The following is a 26216-nucleotide window of genomic DNA, read 5'->3' as shown; positions in this document are numbered from 1 at the left end:
TGGGAAAACCATCCACATAATTGACCATATCAACAAGAAAACCAACAAAAATCACATGATTATATCAATAGACACAGAAAAAGCCTTTGAAAAAATACAACACCCATTCCTATTAAAAACACTAGAAAGCATAGGAATAAAAGAGTCTTTCCTAAAAATAATAAACAGTATATATCTAAAACCATCAGCAAACATCATCTGCAAAGGGGATAAACTAGAAGCCTTCCCAATAAGATCAGGAGTGAAACAAGGATGCCCATTATCACCTCTATTATTTAACATGATACTAGAAACAATAGCAGTAGCAATTAGAGAAGAAAAAGAAATTGAAGGTATTAAAATTGGCAATGAGGAGACCAAGCTATCACTCTTTGCGGATGATATGATGGTCTACTTAGAGAATCAACAAAAAAGCTAGTGGAAATAATCAACAACTTTAGCAAAGTTGCAGGATACAAAATAAACCCACATAAGTCATCAGCATTTCTATATACTTCCAACACAGCTCAGCAGCAAGAATTAGAAAGAGAAAATCCATTCAAAATCACCTTAAACAATATGAAATACTTAGGAATCTATCTGCCAAGACAAACACAGGAACTATATGAACACAACTACAAAACACTCTCCACGCAACTAAAACTAGACTTAAACAATTGGAAAAACATTAACAGCTCATGGGTAGGAATAGCCAATATAATAAAAATTACCATCCTACCCAAACTTATCTATCTATTTAATGCCATACCCATGGAACTTCCAAAAAAACTTTTTTACTGAATTAGAAAAACACCATAACAAAGTTCATTTGGAAGAAGAAAGGATCAGCATATCCAGGGAAATAATGGAAAAAAAATACAAAGGAAAGTGGCCTTTCAGTCCCAGATCTCAAACTATACTATAAAGCAGTGGTTATCAAAACAATTTGGTACTGGCTAAGAGACAGAGAAAGGAGGATCAGTGGAACAGACTTGGGGTAAGTGACCTCAGCAAGACAGTCTATGACAAGCCCAAAGACCCCAGCTTTGGGACAAAAATCCATTATTTGATAAAAACTTCTGGGAAACTTGGAAGACAGTGTGGTAGAGATTAGCTTTGGATCAACACCTCACACCTTACACCAAGATACATTTAAAATGGGTGAATGACTTGAACATAAAGAAGGAAACTATAAGTTAATTAGGTGAACACAGAATAGTATATATGTCAGACCTTTGGGAAGGGAGAGATTTTAAAACCAATCAAGATTTAGAAAGAGTCACAAAATGTAAAATAAATAATTTTGACTACATCAAATTAAAAAGGTTTTATACAAACAAAACCAATGTAACTAAAATCAGAAGGGTAGCAACAAATTGCGAAACAATCTTCATAAAAACCTCTGACAAAGGTTTAATTACTCAAATTTACAAAGAGCTAAATCAATTGTACAAAAACTCAAGCCATTCTCCAACTGATAAATGGGCAAGGGACATGAACAGGTAGTTCTCAGCCAAAGAAATCAAAACTATTAATAAGCTCATGAAAAAGTGTTCTAAATCTCCTATAATCAGAGAGATGCAAATCAAAACAACTCTGAGGTTTCACCTCACACCTAGCAGATTGGCTAAAATAACAGCTATGGAAAGTAGTGAATGCTGGAGGGGATGTGGCAAAGTAGAGATACTAATTCATTGCTGGTGGAGTTGTGAATTGATCCAACCATTCTGGAGGGCAATTTGGAACTATGCCCAAAGGGCGATAAAAGACTGTCTGCCTTTTGATCCAGCCATTGCACTGCTGGGTTTGTACCCCAAAAAGATCATAAGGAAAAAAACTTGTACAAGAATATTCATAGCTGCATTCTTTGTGGTGGCAAAAAAATTGGAAAACGAGGGCATGCCCTTCAATTGGGGAATGGCTGAATAAATTGTGGTATATGTTGGTGATGGAATACTATTGTGCTAAAAGGAATAATAAAGTGGAGGAATTCCATGGAGACTGGAACAACCTGCAGGAAGTGATGCAGAGCAAAAGGAGCAGAATATTATAATGATGATTATGGAAATAACTATAATGAACATAGAAATAAGAACTTATTTATATATTTATTTATTTATGTATATATAAATAATATAAATAAATATTTTTATTTATTTATATTTATATTAAATAAAAAATAAATATAAATAAAAATAAATAAATATATATTTTTATATATATATACATATATATATAAGAATTATAGAAATAGGAATTGGGAAAATAATGACAATGCTCCAAATGAAGAAAATGATAATATTCAACAAGAATATATGAGAAATGGAGCTCATCCAAAAAAATACTCAAGGTGCTAATGACCCTCAGAGAGGTGCCCTTCAGGAGGGTGCCCAGGGAACTTCCCAGTATAATGAAGATGATTCTTCTTAGATTGTATTGATTTTGTTGATGTTAATTAACCTTTTTCAGTTTTTTTTCTCCACTCCAAATAGTAGGAAAGAATAAACAAAGAACTTAAACGATGATTTGAAAATTATGCACTGAGACCCATTTAAAATGGGCTTAAATTCTCCCTCTGGCCCTATTTTATCTTAGAAGCAGGCCTAGAGGAGACTTACATATTTCACCATTTGAGATGCTTTTTGGACATCCGCCTATACAGGCTAAGCCTTTCTCCCCGGCTTATACATCGCTATTAGGGGGAGATATTACTATTGCTTCCTATATACAGGAGTTACAGCACAAACTACGTGAACTTCATGAATCCGGAGCTGCAGTACAAGCCGGACCATTAGACTTTTCTCTGCATGACCTGAACCCAGGAGATAAAGTTTATATTAAGAATTTCAAGCGAACTGGAACAACTCAGCCTTCGTGGGAAGGACCATTCCAAATATTGTTAACTACTCCAACATCCATAAAGATTGGAGAAAAGGACTCTTGGATTCATTGCTCACATGTGAAGAAAGCATCTTCTGCTGAGACTGATTGAGTAAAACCTATCATATGAATTGGAGATAATAATCCATACACAAATGGATGCTGTTTTTTGAGAACACATTGAATTACTGATTTTTTCCTTATTTTTATTATTTCTTTTCTTTATTTTGATTAGAATATTTGATTTTAGATCATTTTTCAGAGACTAATACACTGTGGTTCAATGGAACGTAATGGACTTCTCCATTAATGGCTTTACAATGTCCCTGAACAATCTGCAGGGATCTAGGAGTAAAACACTACCCACAAGCAGAGGACAAAAGGTGGGAGTAAAAACACCAAGGAAAGGCAACTGCTTGACTTCAGGAGTGGAGGGGATATGATTGAGGAGAGAATCTAAATGAACACCCTATTGCAAATACCAACAACATGGAAATGAGTTCAGATTATGGACACATGTGATACCGAATGGAATCATGCATCGCCTATGGGAGGGGTGGGGGTGGGGGAGGAAAATAAAATTATTTTTGTTTCCAATGAATAATGTTTGAAAATGACCAAATAAAATAATGTTTGAAAGGGAAACACACACACACATATGTATATATATATATAAAAGGAAAGGGAAAGAAAACAGACATTTGTTAAACATCATTTTATGTCTCATGACTTATAAATATTAAATCATTTTATCCACCCAAAAGTCCTGTGAGTTAAGTACTATGTTAATACCATTTGATAGTGGAGTAAACTGAAGCAGTTTAATAATCACCCAGGACCACACAACTGCTATGTTATGCAATATTTAAATATGGTTCTTCCTGACTCCAAGCTTAGTTTTCTATCCACACAACCATTTAGCTGTCTATGGGAGTGGCTGCCAAAACAGGAATTTAATAGAAAATGATCTTCCTTTATCTTCCCTTCCTAAAACCACAATAGCTCTTAGTGAAAGATTGGTATTCCATTCTATTGTTGTCTTAGGTTCCCAGTGGAGTATGCAGTGACAGTTGCTGTCCTGGATTCAGGAAGAACCCTCTGGAGGGGGAGGCTGCCTGCTGCTTTGAGTGTTTCCCATGTCCAGAAGGGGAAATTTCTAGTCAAATGGGTGAGTTTCTACAGGGTCTTTTACTCTTCTTATGATCATTGATATGGAAAATATCCAATAGATAATTCTTATATAGTTACCTACAACCACCATCACTATCTGATTCAGAGATCCTATGAGACCTAGGAAAACCAAAGGAATATTCTAAAATAAGTCCCGAGAATTCCCGAGGTTGTTCTCTACCTCACTTCCTGCATCTCACATGTGCCAATGGTGGCTCAAGCTTGACTTAGGATCGCCCAGAGGTCTGTCCTTTTTTTACACATGTCTGTTGAAGGCCATTTTCTAAAATAATTAAATCTTGAGTTTGATGCAGCCCTTCCTAATCTTGTTACACTGAGTAGGGTGGAGAATGTGGGTTTCCAAGACCTGATTCTGTTATTCCAAGTATCTCTATTGTTATTGATAAGGAAATAGCTAAATCATATTTTCTAAAGAATGGTCTGATTAGGGTGGAATAGTTTTGAAATTTACATAAATCATGTGTTTTTCTTCTGTGTTTCTACTCCCACAGTTCTTTCAATGTGGACAGCATTCTTTCTCATAAATCCCTCGGGATTGTCCTGAATCATTTCATTGCCTGTAGTAGCAAAGTCAATCACATTTGATTGTTCCACAGTGTTATAGTCTCTCTGTACAATGTTCTCCTGGTTCTGCTCATTACATTCTGCATCAGTTTATGGGGGTCTTCCCAGCTTTTATAGATCAGTTCATGATTCATTATAGCAAAAAAGTATTCCATTATCATCATAAACCACAATTTTAAGCCCAGATATTATAGGCTGGTTGAATACATTTCAGAAAATGTTAGTAAATAGGGCCAACTTCTTGAAGTTAAAAAGAGGATCACTGACAAAATCAAATATTTCTCTACAACAAATTTGCCAGCAATTTAATAAATTATCAATCAATCTATTGGCACTAACTATGTGACAGTCCTAGGGGCAAATGGCACAGATACAAAGACAAAGAAATAATTCCAGTATTTGGAGAGTTTTCGTAGCAGTAGAGAGGACATCATGAATATACATATGCTATAGGTATCTACATAAAATATGTGAAAAATTCATGCAAATTCATTGTTGGAAAGAATGCATGGGAGCTGGGAAGAACCAGAAGACTAATGCAGGCAATCTGCAGTTAGAATTGTTGTTAACAAGGCAACAGACACAGAAGAAATGTTTACATTTGCTATCAAAGGACTCCAATTTTTAAGTTCACAATACTAAAAAATAAATTATAAGGAACAAGTAGAATCAGTTAAGTAAAACAAATAAGAATAAAGTAAATTATTCTAAGTAAAGTAAATTATAAAAAAGAATTAAGTAAAACAAATAAAAGAAAGAGAATCATTATGATCTAGTACCAGTCAATAGTAATGGACATGAATAGAGTGGATCAAGACTTAGGTGCCATGGTGTTTAACAATGACATTTTCTCTTAAGGATTTTCAGTGCAAGGGAGACAAAAGAAATTGGTACAGTTATCCTCGATATATACTGTATCTCAGCATTCAGATAATTCATTCAATCCAATCTTGAACCCTTATTTGTCTCTTGCAGATGCAGAGCATTGTAAGAAGTGCCCAGAGGATAAATATCCAAATAAGCAGAGAGATCTCTGCCTCCCCAAGGCGGTGACCTTCCTAAGTGTGAAAGAACCTTTGGGGATGACTTTGGCCTTCCTGGCTGTTTCCTTATCTTTCCTGACAGCTCTGGTTCTATGGGTCTTTGTCAAGTTCAAAGACACTCCCATTGTCAAAGCCAATAACCGAACTCTCAGTTATACCCTCCTCATCTCCCTGATCTTCTGTTTCCTCTGCTCCTTGCTCTTCATAGGCCAGCCCACCACTACTTCCTGTCTCCTACAACAAACTGTATTTGGAGTTGTATTCACAGTGGCTGTTTCCTCCATTTTAGCTAAAACCATCATAGTCATTCTGGCTTTCAGAGGAATAAGGCCAGGGAGCAGGATCCAGATGTTCCTACATCCTAGAGTGTCCACTTATGTTGTTCTCATCTGCTCAGGGATTCAAGTGATTTTCTGTGGTATCTGGTTGGGAACCTATCCCCCCTTTCCAGAGGCAGACACACACTCTGAATATGGCCACATAATCATTCGATGTAATGAAGGCTCTGCCTTTGCATTTTACTGTGCCCTGGGCTACATGGGCTTTCTGGCATTGGGAAGCTTTACAGTAGCTTTTCTGGCCAGGAACCTGCCAGATACCTTCAATGAAGCCAAGTTCATCACTTTCAGCATGTTAGTGTTTTGCAGTGTCTGGGCCTCTTTTCTCCCCACATATCAAAGTACCAAAGGGAAGGCCATGGTGACTGTGGAGATCTTTGCTATCTTGGCCTCCAGTGCTGGATTACTGGGGTGCCTTTTTATTCCCAAATGTTATGTGATTCTCCTGAAGTCAGACAGAAATACTCAGAACAGATCCAAAATAAAAAGGATTACAGGGGCAAGATTTTCTTCTAGACAATGACCTTATAATTCCAGTTCTAGGAATAAAAAGTTTGAAAAATAATCAACATTAATCTGGCATAAACATATGTTTTCATTTTGGTGATGATTGAACCCTACTCAGTATTTGTATTGCACTCTGATTACTTTATCAAATTCTTCTCACATAAAAAACTGGATTCCTAAAGTATAAAGATTACTGAAGGTTTAAGAATGTTGCTGCTGATGCTAATGCCAATTGACAATTGGAGTATTAATGCAAATCAAAACATATTTTTATTTTTTATTTGGCATATGATTTGAGGTTTTGGTTTTATAGAACTATTCACTTACAAAAATGAATAAAATGGAAATAACATTTGTGTGATAATACAACATAGAGCTCAGATTGAGTTACTTGTCAACTCCAGGAGAGGAGAAGAAAAAGGGAGGAAGATAATATGAATCATATAACTTTGGGAAACTAATGTGGAAATCTGTTATTAAAATAAAATAAAGACATAGGCATTTTAAGAGAAACAAACAAAGAAACAGAAAAAAGAAGCAAAGAAACGAAGAACAAAAAGGGGGAAGCATATTGCTGCTAATTTTGGTGGAAACTGTTGCCAACAATGGGGCATCTGGAAACAATAATTTTCAGAATATTTGGTGTTCTAAGTATCATCCCTTGCACAATAGGGAAGTTATGAGGAAGGTCTCCCCTCTCCCAATTCCAATGTCATGTCCCATTAAAGTTTCCTTTTTTACTTCTCAAATTAAATTATTTAACTCCCAAAACTTTGTTGTGCTATCCATAGTTCTACTGGATATAATTTCTTCTGTTGAGTCAATCTCAAAGTATCTTCTTTATGGATCTTCTGCTTTCATCCAGTGGCCCCCAAACCCAATGATACTTTAAAATTGATAACAAAATTTTTGTAACATTTTATATTTGATTGATTAATTTATTCTGCAATGGGGATTTAGCTTTTTTATAATTAAGGGGGTATGGCTAGAGTAATATACAATATTGATTCTAAGGTGGAAATTAAGAATTTGTCAAACCCTTACTTTCTTAGATTTGATACAGGTTTTGGTTCTAAGGTAGAGGAATGGTAAGAGCTAGGCAATTGGGGTTAATGACTTGCCCAGGGGCACACAGCTAGGAAATGTCTGAGGTCATATTTGAACTCTAATCCTCCTTACTGAAGACATGGCTCCAGAGCCACCAACTGCCCCCAACATAATTTCCGAAATATTTTCACATAGGCTGTACATTCTTTAATGGTCCTCTCCTAATGTCCTGGACATTGATAATTCTGTTCTTATCTTTTGGTCTTAATTTGCCATAAATTCAAACCATGATTTATATATTTTATAGACTATTAATATTATGACTTTGGGATATACATTTTGCCAAATAAATAAACAAACAAATAAATAAATGAAAAATTATTAAGTGTATACTATGTACTAGGCACTGTTTTAAGTGTTGAGGTTACACATAAAGAAGCAATATAACCCCTATCCTGAAGGAACTTACATTGTAATCAAAGAAGATTAAAAATATGGAAGGTTGGAGTTGTGGAACCGTTTTGGTTTGCAAGATTCAAGGACAGTGTATGACAACATTGGACCATTGATGGCTCATTTTTACTCTGAGTGGTAATGTTATTCTGATTACTGTCTCCAGAGATAAAGATAACAAAGAAAGACTTGGGTCTAGGGAGGTGTATAATTATACTAGAATTCAGTAAGATATATCTCTGAACTAAATATCAACAACTCTAAATAATCAGGAGCTATGAACTTCAAAATGGAAAGAGCAGGACTAAGTTTAAGGTAGAGAAAAGAACAAGAAGGAAGAGCATCAGTTTTGCCAGACCTCAGTGAAGTGATTCTGTGTCCAGACTACATATACTTCTTTAGCCAACATCTTTACCAAGAACTCATCAAGTCTGACTTGGATTATAGAACTACCCTTCTGCTAATCTCACTGGTGCACCTGCAAGATACCTACAAGTCTCATTTCCTTTAATAAATATTTTCATCTCCTTCCACTCTGAAAGGAATTCAAACAACTTCGTACTACCTTTTCACCTTTGTCCCAAATTTTCCACTTAGTTTTTCTACCTGGTAGAACCCAAATATAAATATTTTCACTGTCTAAATGTGTTTAGGATGATAATGAGTAAAATAGGATCAGAGAATCTTAACATAGAAAAATATCACTCAAGATCCAGGAAATAAAGACTGCATTTTTTGTAAAGATATTTTATTGTATCAATTACATGTAATAGCAAATTTCCACATGAGTTTTCCAAAGTTATATAATCCAAATTGTCTTTCTCCTCCCAACTCAACTCTCCCCTTTCCTGGAGCTGGAAAGCAATTTGATCTGGATCATACATGCATTATCCTACAAAATATAACTCCATATTGTTCATTTTTGTGAGAAAATAATCATATAAAATTAAACTCCAAAATAAAAACCCAAGTAAAGTAAAATGAAAAATCGTATACTTTGATCTGCATTCTGACTCAAATGGCCCTTTCTCTGGAAATGGACAGCAGCATTCTTTGTCTTCAGTCCCTCAGAATTGTCCTGGATCATTGTATTGCTGAGAGGAGCCAAGTCTAGAAAGACTATATGTTGGGAGATGAATATGAAACGTTGTATCTGTAGATCATAGATAACGTTTTCAGGGCAAGAATCATAAGTCAATGGGTGTGATGAACTCGAATAACAAAAAATAAAGGAAATGGTGATTATTTAGCAGAGAAGATATATTTGGTGACTTGTGTGAAGTTAGTTTAACTATTTAGGCCAAATGTAAAAATAAAAACAATGTGGAAAGGAAAAAATTACAACTATTCAATTCTCTTTTTTTCTTCTCTTTTGCCTTACAAGGAGACTGATCCTTGACTTGAACATCTTTTATATGATAAGAAGGACATAATTCATTGAAATTTTTGATATTTCAGATAAACACAAAAGATTACATAAGTCACGTGACAAAAAGATTAGCCATTCTCTCTGGTTCTCAAAACCCCCCAAATCTCTCCAAAATAATAATTATATTAAAGAAATCAGGGCAATTTCTGCTTCCTTCATGGTTAAAGTCTCAAAAATGTTCATAAACCCCAAAGCAGAAAAGCTATCAAGAAATAGGGCTAATCTCCACTCCCTAATATGTTTACTCAGTACCTTCTCCCCACCTCCTCACATTTGTATGTTCTAGAATCCAAAAGGGTTGTCCAGAGAATGGATAGAGGGTAAAGGGTCAGGAAATGTGTCTGAGCTTTAAATAGAACTTAACTCTACACCCCAACTCTCCCTTTCTCTCAATGCCTCTGGAACCCAAATTTTGTAGAGTAGAAATTTCATTCAGGCTTTGATAGGAGTGTGGCAGCATATTGTGCTGCAAGGCCAGAGAACTGAGGAACATAGAAAACTGGACAAGGCATCTGGATGTCTGTGTGGCACTACACTAAGCCTGAAAAAAAGTGGTCACTTTTACCTAAAACCATTTCTGTCCTTATAGAAATCATTTGAAACTTAAACCTAGACAAATGAAGTTCTAATTCCAATACAGGAGGAGAGATGCATTCGGTACCATTCTTGGCTCCTCAATGAGACCTACCCTTAAAAAGGCAAGTCAACAGGGGAAAATAAGAGGAAATGGTTACATTTTTCAATGATTTAAAGAGAAGAAACTTCAGGTAAAGACCAGGAGCACATGCAGATCAACAGAGAAGACAATAATAGCAGAAGGGGAAATGGACATGTCAGGTAAAAGAGGATAGATTTTTTTTAACAAATTGTAAGAAAAAGGAAAATGAAACAACATAGGATGAGTCAGGTGATATTTTTATTCAGCCCCCCTAATTCACACCCTTATTTTACTTCCCTTTCTACCCACCCTTCTTATTCCCCTTTTATTTTCTTTAAGGTCTTTTTAAATTACCCCCTCCACCTTCTCCCTCCCTTGTATTGCTTCCCTCCTCACTAGTCCTTTTGTTAGCCTTCTACTTCTCTATAGGGCACAAATCAAATCTCTGTCCCAGTAGATTATATGATTGAAAATCTGTTACCATAAAAAAGAACTACAATCCCAAGAGCCCACTGACTTCCTGTCATTACGTACTTCCTGTAGACAGAGGATAAAGGGTATGGGCTTTTGAGGCTCCCTCTCTCTGATTTAGAATCAGCATAGATGATGTGGGTGAGTGGTGAGTGGGAATGACTAAAAATGGCTAACCAGTCATGGGCACATGGTCTTTATTTTTTATCTTCTTTATTCCTTGATTTCTAATGATCATTAATAAATCTCTTAAAATATAACATTATTATTGAGATTTAATTATAACTTTTACATTAATGGCAACCACAAGTCAGAGAAGAACCTCTCAAATTTTTTAAATAGCCTAGATAAATTTTTTAAGCCACATTTCTCCTGCCAAGGCTTTTTGCCCACCCTTGAAAACTCCAACTCTCTTTGGAACTACTGCATTTTTCTCTTAATACTTTTTGCCCAGTTGCTTGCTCTCCCTACTGGCCAAGCTATTTTTATTGGGAGGACTCTTGGTGAAGAAGAAATAAACCACTTCTTTCCTCCAACTGCTTGAGTCCTTCGTTCATTGTTCCTCCATCCTTATTCCTCCCTGCTGACTCTGGCATTGCTGATACAGCTTCCTCCTGATCTTATGGACCCAGATTGCTCACCTGGCTTCAGCCCCTGCCTCCAGAAATCCTCCTCCTGATCTCCAACTCTGATCCTAAATCAGCCTCTTTCCTGAGCCTGATTGCTGTTGCTGCCTCTGCTAGACTGATTGCTGCCACTGAGAAGGAAGGTAGGAGTCCTCGGATTTGCTCCTCAGGGCAGATGGTAAAAAAACAAAAACAAAAACAGGGTGTTTTCTTTTTCCTTAGGCAATGATTAGCCTCCTAACTCCCTTTGGGGAAACTAGCATTTTACCTAAGGAGGGATGGGGAGAAGGAAGAGACTCTTCCAAACAGGAAATTGATTACAATCATGGTGTATTCTATGAAAGAACACTGCATTACCTATTTCAAACAGATTCCAGCTTTAGGATGTTCTTTTTTTCTTTCAACCACTGATCCTTTCAATTATCTTGCCTGAGATTCAGAGGAAAAATTCATTCCCCTACAACCCTTTGCCATTTGTGCCTGCCCAGTTTGTGATTCCTAAAACCCATGTTCTCCCTCATTATGGGAGATACCACAGTGCTGACAATAGGAATCTGAATTTTAGAAAAAGGGACTTTAAAGGGTCTGGAGGTAACATTTTTTAATGAAAGTCTTTGTATCTTATTGTATTTTGCTGAGCCACATGAGGGTACACCGTAGATGAAACTGCACAAAGACAATAGTCATTCTTGATCACCGAGAGACTACCACTATACACTATTACACTGAATCATTTTAATATCCTGTATTTTAAGTATCAGATATATTCAGTTACCTTTCCCTTATGGCTACTGAACAAAATATTGTAAAATGTTGTAAAAGCACATAAACAGCCTTTTTGTCCATTTTGCATTTGTTAATTGTCACATGGATGATGCATGGACTCAACCTGGATAACAACCTTTAGAGAATTTAATGAGCTAAGAATTTACTTGTAATGTTAAGGGGTATTCAGAAATAATTTTAATTGACTAGTGATTTCTGAATGGATGAGGTTTTTTATATTTATATTTTAAAGAATGTTGTATTAAAGGTATAGAAACAAAGAAATGTTCCTACCAAGGTATTTATATGAATCAGGAAGCCAAAAAGAGCTTCTGCAAAATTCTTCAGTTTAATTTACTTTCACCAGAACAATTTAGAATTCTTGGCGATGTTCTAGAACCAAATAAGTTTTACATTGTAAAAATTGTGACAAATATGCATCAATTTTTACAATCATAGCAAATCTTTCAACCTTGGTAATAAACATATTTTTAAACAAAGTAAAACTCATTTTGGGTTTAGAACATAATCAAGAAATCTATATATCATTCTGATGGAAGTAAAATAGTGAGCTGAAGAGTATAAATAAAGGGGTGCTCCTCTTTTGGAGGCTTTTTTTAGGGATATGTGCCCTGAGATTAACTGCCCCAACTTCCATTCACATATTTAGAAATGCAGGAGGGTTGGGGGTTATAAAATGTATTTCACTTCAGCTAGAATTGGCCTTACACCTCGTGGTAGGGAAAGGCAAAAATAACCAGAGATTGTTAAAAAAAATTCCAAAAATCATATTTAAAAAAAAACTCCTTAAAATCATTTGAGATATTTAGCACATTAAATTTTCCAAAGGTTGTTATAGCAATTGTAACCAGTTCTGGCAGAGTCCATCTATCCTCTATGTGACAATTTACAAAGGCAAAAATAGAAAAAGGCTGTTTTTTTTTTAATATGGGCTTATTCAATAATATTTTTCAATATATGGTTATAGGGGAAAAGCAACAGAATTTTAAAACTCAGTACATTAATGAACAGTATAACAGAATAATATTGGAATTTAAAATCACAAAATTAAACCTTAGAAATACAGAGATATGTTTAAACTATTGGAGTCTGAAATGCCTTAAAATTTATAACCTCTAGTCTCTTTGAAGTTCTTTAGGTGTGTTTTTTGTTGTTGTTGTTGTTTGTTGTTGTTTTTAATTATCCATTTAAATGTCTATTGTCAGAAGGCAGAGTGGTAAGGGCTAAGCATTGGGGGTTAAGGGACCCATCCAGGGCCCCACAGCTGGGGAGTATCTGAGGCCAGATTTTAACCCAGGATGGCATGTCTTTAGGCCTGGCTCTCAGTTCACTGGGCCACGCATTTGCCCTTCAAAGTTGAATCTTTGGGCTGAATCTTTTTTCTGGCACGCAGGTGAAGTCAATAAAAGGATCAATGCAATTAAAAGACATCCTTCTAAAATAGCCATGCTTTCAAGTTCCTGCTTGAAAAAGTCTTCTCCTCTTCCTTTTTTCTCTCCCCTGCTACCATCCGCCCACATGGCCAATAGTTACTAGCTGGTCGAAATGAGTCCTGAGTGATCTGCTCCAAGGATCTGTGTTGAACAAGGATCGGGTGCACTGGAGTAGGCCAGGAAAGACAGGAACGCAGGTAGGGCCGGGAGCCAGAGCAGGCAGCCGGGGTGGGCAGATGAGCTGCAATCTGAACGCACACAGGCAGAAGTGGCTGAGCCAGGTGGGGTGGGCGGCAAATGCAACAGGTTCGAAGCGAGCCTGTGAGCTATCTAATGGCTGAAACAAGCAGCAGCTTTGTAAGGGTAAAAAAAAAACTTGACCAGAGAAATGTGGCTCAAAAAATTTCTAGGCACTAGCTATTAAAAGCTGAACTTCAGATCAGAAAAGAATCAGAAGATTGAGAGTTTTTTTTTCCCATTAGGTTGCCAAAACTGTAAAGATTAAAATTTTAGGAATTTGAGGCACATAGAAATTAGATTCTCTCTGTGAGAAGTATTATAGTTTTATAAGGTTTATTAAAGATTAAGGATTAAAGAAAATACAGGATAAGAAACATGTGCTTAGGCCAGAGAGGCCTAGACAAGATAATCTCACATCATGGAAGAGCCGCATTTGCTCCAAAACATCCAAAAAGTCCAAAAAGGGACCAAGCCTATTCACAACCAGGTTTAAATATCTTCTTGATCTCAGCCCACGTGAGAATTCAGTGAGATTACAGGGCATTCTGGGGAGTGAAGTCTTGGATTCATGTCTGTTTTTTACAATATACATATATATATATACATATACATATATATTTATGCATACATATATCTATATACATATTTATGTCTTCGCATTTCATCCTACACAGTTTGTCACTGTCCTCTCAAAATATAATTCTTCTAGCTATCTAGGTGATGATAACAATTTTTAAGAGTTACCAGTATCCTCTGTTCTTGTAGGGATACATACCATTTTCACTTATTGGGTTCCTTAAAAAAATGTTTCTTTTTTGTTTTGGTTTTGTTTTTTCCCCCCTTTCTTAATTACCTTTTGATTATTTTCTTGAGTTCTGTGTTTGGGCATCAAATCTTCTGTTCAGGTCTGGTATTTTCTTTACAAATGCTTGGAAGTCTTCTATTTTATTAAATGACCATACTTTCCCCTGTAAGAATATAGTCTGTTTTGATGGGTAGTTGATTCTTGGTTGTAGACCTAGTTCACTTACTTTCTGGAATATCATATTCCATGCTTTTAGGTCCTTCAGTGTGAATGCAGCCAGATTCTGTGTTATCCTCACTGTCGTTCCATGGTGTCTGAATGATGTATTCTTAGCACCTTGTAATATTTTTTCCTTGGTCTGGTAGTTCTTAAATTTGGCTATAACATTCCTGGATGTTGTCAGTTGGGGATTAAGTACAAGAGATTATCTGTGGATTCTTTCAATCTCCACTTTTCCCTCTTGCTCTAGAATGTTGGGGCAGTTTTCTTGGCTAATTCCCTGTAGAATAATGTCCAGGCTCTTTCTTTTGTCATGGTCTTCTGGTAGACCAATGATTCTTAAATAGTCTCTTCTGGACCTGTTTTCTAAATCTTCAGTTTTGTGGATGAATTGTTTCATATTTTCCTCAATTTTTTTTCATTCTTTTGATTTTGTTTTATAGTTTCCTGCTTTGGAAGTTGTTTGCTTCTAATTGTTGTATTCTAGTTTTTAAACACTGAATTTCATCCCTGGATTTTTGGTCATCTTTCTCCTTCTGGTCTGATTTTATTTGGATATATTTATATCATCTTTCATTTTCTTTGCCTCATCTTTAATCTCCTTTGCCTCATTTTCAAGCTTGTTAATTTTGGCTTTCAAGACACTCTTTCCTCATTTTAGTTCAAGTGTCTGTTTCCAGATAACTTATCTTGCTTTTTAAGTTCTTTTCCCAGTTGTCTTCAGCCTCTCTTAATTGTTTTTTCAATTGTATTTTGAGTTCTTATAAAGCCTGTGTTCAATTCACTGGAGTTTCTCTGTTTTTGCTTGGTGTTCCTTGATTTCCTCTGTTTCATTTGCTCTTTGTTAATTGCCTGGATAGAAGCTGTCAATTATAATTTCTGTTTTCTTTTTCTGTTTTTTGCTCATATTTTCCCCTTCTTTTCCTCCTATAGTTGTCTTTAGTCTTGCTCCTCTCATTATGTGCTGGATCTGTGGGTTTGGGCCTTTCTGTCCTGAAGGGACTTCTTCTCTGACCTGCTGATTGGTCAAGTTGAGTCCTGATGTTAGATATTCCCCAGCTGTCAGTAGAAGCTGAAAAGGAACTGTGCTTCCCACCTTGTTATTAAGGTGTTCTATAGCAGTTGCAGCCTTTACTCTTGGAGCTTGATCAGCAAGACTCTCAAAGCAGTCTCTGGGGGAGTGGTGTTGGAGCTTGAGCTTCCCTGCCCTCTGAAGGCTTGATAAGATTAAGCCAGGGAAGAGTTGATTTTGCAGAGCTGAATGTGCCCTAAGGCCAAAACCTCTGGAAGGGGGAAGTGATATGGAGTGTCTTGGCTGTGATTGGACTGACAATCACTGAGCTTCTCCTCCAGCTGCCTCCCTGACCCCTGTGTTCAAAGTCCTGCACCTTGCACAGCTTTGCCCACAAGGTACTCCCTCCAGACTAGCACCTTGCCTGCCCAGAGATCACAGCCACTGCTAGAGACTCAGTACTGTAAGTGGGGGAGGGGTCCTGGGACCTTCCTTCTTCCTTCCCCTTAAACTCCACTGTTCTCAAATTCAGGCTTTTGGGGGGCATACCTTTTAAGTTGAGTCCAGCAAGAGGGCTCATTATCTCTGTCATATAGTTAGATTTGGTTTTCAGTTTCCTAGAAACATTTTGTTTTTAATCAATGAGGAAGGGTTTTCAGAGGTCTGAACTTTCGCTGCCTCTATGCCACCATCTTATCTCCGCCTACGAGTCAGGGGATATTATGAACTGATGAGAGCATGGAAACATAATACAATGTTCCAGAACTGGCTGATATGAAGAAGGAGGTTTTTCTACATTCTCTCAAGAAACATAGAAGTTGAAACCAGTATAAATAGTCCAAATTTTGGATCAACCAAAATAAAAAGTAATTAGATTCTGATTTAATTTTGTGGCGCATACTCTTAGAATTTTTCAGATTATTTTCATCATACTGATAATCCTAGGATGCATATTTCTAAAATATTTTATCTAAAAATATTGGAGAAATCCATTTCATTGTTCAAATAAAAGAATATTTTCATTCAATAAGAAAAATGAAAAAAAATATTCATAAACATTAACCTACAAATGTCTTCATTTGACCTCAGAATTAAAGGCATAACTTCATTGTTATAGAAGATTGAGAGAAGCTGAAAACCCCTGGGATCCTGGAATTGAACACCTCCATCTACAGAAAGAGTCACCAGAATGAATTCAAACACCTTCTCAGATTTTTCTGAGTTCCATCTTGCTCTGTCCTATGGCTTCCTTCCTTCTTTGTACTATGACCTCGAGCAAAGTTACATGCAGAGGACCAAGGGAAATCTTAAAACTTTGCAGATCTGAGTGATATGATTTTTTGACATTTATTTTTTAAAAGAGCGGGCATTACTAGTGCAAAAGATGTGAAATTTTTTATAACTTACAAGGCAAAATAATCTTGATTTGGATTTACTTTTCCAGTGCATACTCTTGGAATTATTGTGAATAATTGCCATGGCATTTAGGTTCCTGGAAAGTATCATTTTGGATAAGATTTTCAAAAAAAATAGAGAAATCCATTTATTTGTCCAAATAAAGAACTAGTTTCATTTACTAGAAAAAATGTAAGCATATATTAATTTATTAAAATAAATAGAAAAATGTATTTATTCAAACACAGAATTAATGACCAGTTCATTGGTTTGCACAGAAAATTTTAAAAGGGCCAAAGATCCCTGAGATCTTGGGAACTAAACATCTTGATCTCCAGACACATATGCACCAGAATATTTGAAGTATTTTTTAAATTTATTAAGAAACCCATTTGCTACCTTAACATTTCAGCATTTTTAAACCCTTACCTTCCATCTTAGAATCAATACTGTATATTGGTTCTAAGGCAGAAGAGTGGTAAGAGCTAGGCAATGAGGATTAAGTGACGTCCTGGGGTCAAACACCTAGGAAGTTTCTGACCAGATTTGAACCCAAGACCTCCCATCTCTTGGTCTGGCTTCCTGTCCACTGAGAAACATAGCCAACTCCATTTTATAATTTTTATAATGAATTTTGGCACAGTGGAACCATAGGTGTAATGATATCCTTGCAAATCTCTTGGTTTCAAGGTGTATAATTAGAATCTGAACCCCAGAACTCTCTTTCCCAGCTTCCTATGTTCCTTTTCATGTTAACTGCTAATGTAGGGAGGAGATAAGTTTTGCATAGCTCTGCCCCTCCCTTTTTCCCCCTGATTGTGACTGGAAAACCAGGCTTAATTGCAGCCAGGGAAATCTACACACATGGGTTTACTTTTTGTTAAATAGACTATTTCCTTTAGTTTTTTCTTTCTACTTCAAGTAAATATTAATAAACTTTATTAAATATAATACTTAGAGTAATTTGATGCTAATTTAAATTTTACAAGGGAGATCATGTTTAGATATTTTTGAAGGAATTTAGAAAGTCAAGGCCCATGCAAAGGGTTCACCTTTTTAATTAGTATAGTATAGTAGTAGTCTCTCGGTAACCGAGGATGACGATTGTCTTTGTGCGTTTGTGTGCACAAAGACACTTGTGCGTGAAGATTTAAGTGGAAAAGTCGATGCACAGAGACAGTCCCACTCTCTCGGCATTGGAAGCCTGGGTCCAGTGGCATGAAAAGTCATTACACCTGGAGACTTCCTCAGCTGCATTGGATGGCCATGTTGTCTTTTGTGCTCCAACACGCCCTAAGCACTCCACAGTGCCTTGCTGCATCGCCCTCTCAGCCATTGAACCTTCTTGTTGGTTTCTTCCTCCTGTTCCACCGAAGCAGTCTTCACATGCTGGGTGAGCAAAGCCCTAGTTCACCAGGGGTCGACAACGACCTGATGGCTACCCTCACAAGGTTTGGCCGGCCTGTCGAAGCCGTTGCCCAGGGTGTGGCCGCTGTCGCATGCTAGCAGCTACTAGGAGCCACAAGTGAGAGCTGGGTGTCAGGTGAGGGTCAGAGGCTGGAGAGCTGCCCTAGGAGGGCATGACAAGCCCTCCATACCAAAGATATTACTCCTCCCTGAGCACCCCATACACCCCACCTTTTTAATTACTGATAACATAAAATAATTTGGACTCTTATTTAATTTTACAGTGCATATTTTTGGAATTTCTAGAGATAACTCTCATGGTTCTGATTGTCTTAAAGATTAACATTTAAAAAAAAATCTTACCTTCCGTCTTGGAGTCAATACTGTGTATTGGCTCCAAGGCAGAAGAGTGGTAAGGGCTAAGCAATGGGGGTCAAGTGACTTGCCCAGGGTCACACAGCTGGGAAGTGTCTGGAGCCAGATTTGAACCTAGGACCTTCTGTCTCTAGGCCTGACTCTCAATCCACTGTGCTACCCATCTGCCCCCTAAAGATTAACATTTTGAAAAACAGTTATCCAAAAAATTAGTGGAATAAATTCATTGGGCCAAAAAAAAATAAATTTGTTCTCTAGAAAAATGGAAAATGTATCAATTTATCAAAACAAGTCAAGTAATTGGTCCATTTAAACTCAAAATTAAAGTCATCAGTACATTGGTTCTACAGAAGGACTGATAAAAGTTGAGGATCACTGTGGCCCTGATAATTTAGCATCTCCATCTGAAGAAAGAGACATCAGAGTGTATACAAGCAATTCTAATTTTCTGAGGCACACAATACTTTCTTGCAATGTTTCTTACCCTAAACAGTGACATGTAGCTTCAGGATATGATAGAGGAAATCAAAGCAATGGGTCTTAACATAGAGGTCCCTTCTAATTCTCAGAGTCTGTGATTCTATAAAAATTCTGCTTTTCTCACGTCCAACTCTGGCATAGCCTACATGTGCTGAGCTTCAGTTTCCACATCTGTCAAATGAAGGTGTTAAATCAGATTACCTCCAGTCTATGGTAGTTCTAAATTCTTTACTCTCATCATTAATATAGCAAAAGAAGAATCACCAAAACTTGTCATGGCCTTACTCAGATAGGGAATATGGTGAGACTACATGTGTTTCTAATGCAAGTTACTGGAAAGGAGAATTGTCATAAATCTATCCTACTAAACAACTCTTAGACCCATTTTCTCTCTGAGACTGTGATGCTATGATCTGGTCCAAAGAGTGAGGAGAGAAGTAGGAAAGGGTTTTGTGAGCATTGTCCATCTTCTAGTATGTTTTCTGAATGGATTACATTAAATCCTGAATATGAGACCTGAATTAACTTGTACGTGGCACAGGGAAGATAGAGAACATCAAGGTCACCAGTCTTACAGGACATCAAAAAATTAGTATCACTGATGGTTGTTCTTTTAATCTTGTCACCTAAAAGGGAATTGTTCGTGTGTTTTCACCATCACAGGTCATTTGCTGAACCTAGGAAACAGAAATTACTTTCCTAGGATGGCACTTCTATATTGTAGCATCTGCTAGTAATAAAGGGGAAATAATCTAAAACACAATTTTGAACTTATGTTTTTCCCTCGGATGTAGAGACCCAGCTGGAGATGCCCCGGGCAGTCTGGTCCCCAGAGTTCTTCATGGAGCAACACTTCTCTGTGGAGGATGCAGTAGGATGTATTAAAACATAAGGGTGCAGTGAACCAGAATCCAGTCAAAAACTTGGGGAACTATAAAATGCCAATTTCTCTTGAACCATTGTCCTTGTCTGGGACAAGGAACGAATTAATAACTTATTGTGTTCCCTCAGGTGTGATAAACAGTTAAGAGACTGAACATCTATAGAAGGACAGATCGTTTCTGTTGTTGGACAGCTCCTCATCAGTCCATGACGAGGCACATGAATTTACCTTAGTCTAAGTGTCTCCTCAGTGTTTCCAGGCTTAGAACTTTGGAGAACTTTCATGGAGATGTTGCATTCTATTCAGAGAAGCACTTTTCATCTGCTTTCTTCCCTTCTCCTATTTCTGCTGTTGCAGTCTCATAGTACTGAGCACAGAAAAGAGAAGCTTTCCTGCTTCCACCAGATTAATCCCATCATTTCTCAAGATGCTGATTTGGTATTTGGAGTATTTTTATCCTTGTTCTCAGTTGAAGTGAACCAGGTTACAGGAGCAAAACTCTTTGAAAGTCCTCCTAACAAAGCTTGTAAACCATATCAGTAAGTGCCACCATATCTGTCTGGGATTATTTTCAGTATGATCATTAGAAAAATATTCTTATAGACAGAATAGAAGGGAAAGTCCATGAAGCAGGACCCAGTGGGTACTCTCCCCCTATATTTTCTTTGAATTTTTCTATATTCTTGTCATTTTCCCATATGTCTGAATAGCTTTCAGAGTTGAATGGAAAAAAATGTCTCACCTCTACTTCAGTCTAGAACAGGCTTAGTCTTTCATCACCCTCCCTACCCTATGCTGAGTTTATGTTGATGAGCAGTGGAAATGGACCCCATGCTGATGGAATTAAATGAATTCCCAGATATGGGAGAAGTTCTTGAATCCTGTGCCCTGAACAGAGTTATTACTATTGAGTCTATTGATATTGGGCAAAATGCCTTCCCCATCCACAGGAATTAAAGCTCCCTTATTACCTCTCCACATTTGACTGTCTGATCACAAGTGAACAGAACCTTTTAGGGAGTGTTGGGAACTCCTTGTTTACTGAAAATGGCATATTCCTCTCACTCCACCAATCATTGGTAAATGCCATCAGGTATTGTTAATATATGAATTCATCATTTTCCTCTATTCTTCTTGTCACTAGTTACATATTCATGTTAGAACAGTCTAGATTATAAAACCACAACAAAGTTGACTAGATGAGCCTGAGGCAGAGTCTGAAATTGAGGGCTCAGGAGATCTGAGTTTCCTGGGAAGATAGAGCTATGCCCAGGATACTGCCTTAACAAATAACTGAGGGAGATTAATAAATTATTTTAATGGAATGCTTGCTATTTCCCAGTGATGTCCAGCTTCCTTTGATTTTCTCCAGATGATATGGGACTGATTTGCTTTTGTTTCTCTAGGTTAGTTTTGCTTGACTAGATATATCCAAGAGAAGTGGAACAGGATTTATTTTCTGGGACTTGGACAAGCTGTATTAGCATTTTGCTTTCATGCACAGGCCTTGATTTTGTGTTCTGGCCTATATTAATTCCCTTTACAGAAACCTGAGTTTCCATAGTAATAACTCTGTGTGTAGCAATGCAAAATCACATATAAGTCTCTGTGAACCTGCTCTGTGCAAATGGAATTCAAAACAAAATACACAATCCCTAGACAAGTACACTTTGTGAGAGCAGAAAATAAGTAGGTCAGCGGTTGATTCTATCTTCTGATCTATCTGGTTGTGGGAAAAGAATACATTGGACAGTTCTTTGGCAGATGAGTGCACTGACATCTTATTCTGTACCTTCTTGTAGACAAATCATTCTCTATATCAATCTTATCTTTTGTCACTTTTTAAATATTACCTGGAACTCTTTCTTTCCTCTTAGGAATAATTTTTGTCACTGTTTTATCTAAAAGAGAAAATCGCTAAAGCATTTTAATCATTGTTTACTTTTTAATATTTTAATATACCTATTTTCTTTCATTTCTTTGTTATTCACCAATGAGGCAGATTTGGTGGTTTGGCTTAAATGGATGAGAAGGTTTTATCATCCCTTGGTGAAACTTTTAATAAAAATCCTATTCAGAGTCAAATGCCCTTTTAAACATTCTGCAATGTTAGAATTTTTCTTGAAAATAGCACACTTTTGTGAGGTTTAGGGCTCTTCTGTCCTCTGTAATTCTAATTCAATGGAAAATGAATAAAGAAGGAAAGAATTGATACAGGGACTTAAAGGCTCAGAAAACTGGTTTAAAACATGGTATTTAGTCATGGTCTCTGAAATGATTTTGGTTTTCTATATTTTTCATATCCTATACAGGAAGAGAAGGAAGTGAAGAGGGAGGGAAGACTTGGGATTTCACCTTTTCTTAGAGATATCAGACAGGACTTGAGAAAAATACCAAGGTCCCAAATGTGCTATATCTCTTATTCCTACACCTATATGAGCTTATTTCTATTATTCCCTCCCTTTGGAATGCCATCTTCTATATATATCCATATTTCCAAATCTTCCTTCATCTCTCAAGGCCCATGATGCCCTCCAGGAACAATTCCCTTATTTCTTCAGGGCTATGAGGCCTTGGAGTCAATACTGTGCTCATCTTTTTTAGATCTCACTGCCATTCACGTACATCATGTTCCCTGCTACTTTGTATTTCAGTTATCGCTGCATTTATTCTCTCTCCCGATATATCTTAAACCTTCCAAACTCAAGGACCATGCAGCAGGATCTCATATATATTATATGCTCAATACCTATTTCTGGAATGAATGCAGAGTCACATAAGAACTTAAAGGCAATTCTCCTCACCATCTCAGTAATCACAAAAAGTGAGGAGTAGAGAAACAAGCCATATGGGTGAGAGTATTTTCAATATGAATGAAGTGAGTAGAACAAATTTGGAGATCCTTAGTTTTGACTCACCTGGTTGGAGAATTCTTTCTCCTGAAAAGCATTCTTTTTGATGACTTCTTAATATTCTATTGGCACTCTCCTCCACAGGTGGTTGTACAAAAATTATCAGCAGGCCCTGGCAGTAGTGTTTGCTCTAGAGGAGATTAATAGGGATCCCAATCTGTTGCCCAACATTTCCCTGGGATTCCACCTCTACAACACCTACCACAGTGATGAAAAAACTTTGGAGAGTTCCCTGAAATGGCTTTCTGGGGGGCCACAGTTCATCCCTAACTATAGCTGCAGAAACATGGACAATTCTGTGGCTGTTATTGGAGGAGTCACATCAGCTCTCTCTGTCCAGATGGGGACTCTGCTTGACCTCTACAAGTTTCCACAGGTGAGTGATATTGAACTCACATTTTCTATGCCTTCATCAACCAAAATAATAATAATGGCAGCAATTATATATCAGAAAAATAACTAATATTTATTAAGTGTTTTAAGGTTTTAAAGGTGCTTTACAAATATATTTCTTTTCATCTTCACAACCAACTTTTAGGTAGGTATAATTATATCCATTTTAGAGAGTGAGAAACTGAGATGGAGAAAAGTTAAGCTACTTCTCCAAGTTCATGCAGTTAATAAGTTCCTGTGGCAAGGTTTTTCCTCAGTTCTTCTTGATGCTACTTTCTCACTCTAGTCACTCTATCATGGAGCTCTCTCAGACATCAGGGAAAGTAAACCTCTCCTAGATCATGACTAAGATCTTAAGTCAAAAACAGAATTGCAGTCATTTAGCTTCCAACCCATAAAAGGATGTGAGAGGAAACCTTGATATACTTGCCCATTACACAGATAAGTTCTCTGAATATCTAAAAAATTAAAATATTTTGCTCAATATTGAATAATTCATTGATTTTCATGTTAGTTCTAAAATTATTGAGAATAGAGTTTATTTCAAAAGAAATGTTAGATATGAGAACTGGTATAGAAGGTACAGGTTTGGGGGTCAATGGTAAGGATATCTGTGATGCTGTACTAATAGCTCCATGAGCACCTTGCAGAACATGGAGGCTCTGGAGTGCACAACTATATCATTAATTTTACTGATGGGCACAGTAGACACACAGATATGTGTGGCATGAGATAATTCCTTTCAGAAGTCAGCTTACCTTTTAAAGCCTGGAAGAAGTCTTATGGGGGCACTGATCTTACAGATGAGCTATTCTGCATTTCATTCTTGCTGTTTACTGAATTTTATCATGGTTGCTGAGGCATACAACTGACTGCTTTGTTAGTGCAGAAGTCAGAGCAGATGTAGAGGTGACTTCTTGGAAAAGAAGTAAAGGAAAATGTGAGCATGACAATTGAATTTATTTATCTCCTGATTATAACAACAAAGGTACTTAGCTCTTCCTTGATAGTGAAGCTAGAATTGTAAGCTACAATCTATGTCTAGATTTTAACTACAGAAAGGTGTTAAGTAACTGCAAAAGGTGAACTTAACAAAAGAGGATTTAAGTAACCCCAAAAGATAAAATCTAACCAAAGAAGGTGAGAACTAAAGAGTGGCAGTCCTGGAGAAAATCTAACCAGAAAAGGTGAGAACTAAAGAAGGAAAGTCCTGAAGAAAATCTAACCAAAGAAGATGAGAACTAAAGATGGGCAGTCCTGGAGAAAAGCTTCTGCAGTGATCGGTAGAAGTGAAAATTTAGGGGAGGTGACACAAGAGAAAAAGATCTTTAAAAAGAGGGCCAAAAGGCAGAAGGAGATCATTCATTTGGACTCAGACACAGTCATTCATTCGGGCACTGACTCAGAGGAGCAACTGGAAGACAGACCCTTGAGGAGTGACCAGAAGGCAGACACACTAGACTTCTTTTAGACTGTCACCAATGGTAAGTGAAAAGCTGACTTAGTGACCCCACCTTTCTGGAGGCATGAAGACTCCAGGTAAGGTCTCATTTCTTGAGACTTTCTTCCCCTAGCTGGTACTGGTATCAGAAGAAGCCAGAGTTCTCGCTCTCTCTCTCTCTCTCTCTCGCTCTCTTTTTCTCTCTCTCTCTCGCTCTCTCTCTATTTCTTTCCTTAATATCTTCCTTCTATTATAAATATTGTAAATAAATTACCATAAATTCAATTTACTTTAGTAATTCATTTGGGGATTTAGAAATTAAATCCCTGGTGACCACCTATATAAATATCCAGAGTCCAACAACAATAAATTTAACAGTGAGTCCTTGATTTAAATGAAATGGATGCCAGTTTTCAATATGGAATTACAAATGTATGACTGACAGCCTCACCCCATTCATAACCACAATCCTTATGTTAACATTTGCATAGCTTCGTTCATTATTATTTGATCCCAATAGATCCACACATACAAATTCAGACTTTATGGGCCATGGAGCAGTAGCTAGGGGGAGCTTTGTCGTGTCACTAGCATTAACATTAGAGAGAATTACCATCATATACTTGAAGAAAAAAAATCTTTAACTCTAAGCTCAAAAAGTATAGGTATTAACACCAGGTTGGTATTTGGAAACCAGAGTGAGATCACTAAGTAAAGGGATCCATGCAACAGGTTTCATCTTCACCTTTGTTTTCCATATGATATAGTTCCATAATGTCCTGGACAGGAAAGAAGCAGACTAGTGGGTCCATTTTAGGGTTCTTATTGCTTGATCCTGATAGAGTACAAAATGGTAGCAGAGGAGGAATTTGTTTGCTTCCAGAAATGTATAGCTTCCTTCATAGTATCATGTGTGCATACATATCTGATCCTCTGATATCAGACCACAGTGGTCATGACTAGCAAGACCAGGCATTAGCCCTCTCATGGGGCTGATGTAGATTGTTTTTATAGATGAGACAAGTTTTCTGGTGGTAGGTTGGGCCAAGGACCATCAGGTAGATGAGAAGGACTTCTGATGCCTCTTGGTGGATAGATATTACATTTCAGTTTTACCTGACTAGTTAGGGAGGTCTCTTCTATAGAGTCAAGGTGTCAGATACAGTCATAAAAGTCTGATATAGTGTTAATTTTTGCTTTCTATTTCCAGTGTTCTCTGTGTGCCTTATTATAGTAGATTCACATCTTA

The 26216-nt window shown here is 37.0% G+C and overlaps 2 protein-coding genes across 2 annotated transcripts in view; both read left to right on the top strand.

Moving 5' to 3' along the window:
- The window catches only part of VN2R504 (vomeronasal 2 receptor 504), a 32215-nt gene extending 25697 nt beyond the window's left edge, over positions 1 to 6518 (top strand). Inside the window, exons 5-6 of the mRNA XM_016432800.1 lie at positions 3904 to 4027; positions 5590 to 6518. Coding sequence (XP_016288286.1) covers positions 3904 to 4027; positions 5590 to 6518 — 1053 coding nt within the window. The remainder of the gene's footprint in view (positions 1 to 3903; positions 4028 to 5589) is intronic.
- A 3639-nt stretch (positions 6519 to 10157) lies between these two features.
- Positions 10158 to 26216, top strand: part of VN2R505 (vomeronasal 2 receptor 505) — a 34205-nt gene continuing 18146 nt past the window's right edge. The window contains exons 1-5 of the mRNA XM_056820986.1: positions 10158 to 10198; positions 11193 to 11329; positions 20133 to 20209; positions 20528 to 20760; positions 23218 to 23509. Coding sequence (XP_056676964.1) covers positions 10158 to 10198; positions 11193 to 11329; positions 20133 to 20209; positions 20528 to 20760; positions 23218 to 23509 — 780 coding nt within the window. The remainder of the gene's footprint in view (positions 10199 to 11192; positions 11330 to 20132; positions 20210 to 20527; positions 20761 to 23217; positions 23510 to 26216) is intronic.

The sequence above is a fragment of the Monodelphis domestica genome, chromosome 3 (genome assembly GCF_027887165.1).
Source record: "Monodelphis domestica isolate mMonDom1 chromosome 3, mMonDom1.pri, whole genome shotgun sequence".
In the NCBI taxonomy this organism is placed as follows: domain Eukaryota; kingdom Metazoa; phylum Chordata; class Mammalia; order Didelphimorphia; family Didelphidae; genus Monodelphis; species Monodelphis domestica.
The sequence above is the reverse complement of the archived record's forward strand: the minus strand, read 5'-3'. Positions and strand labels throughout refer to the sequence as shown.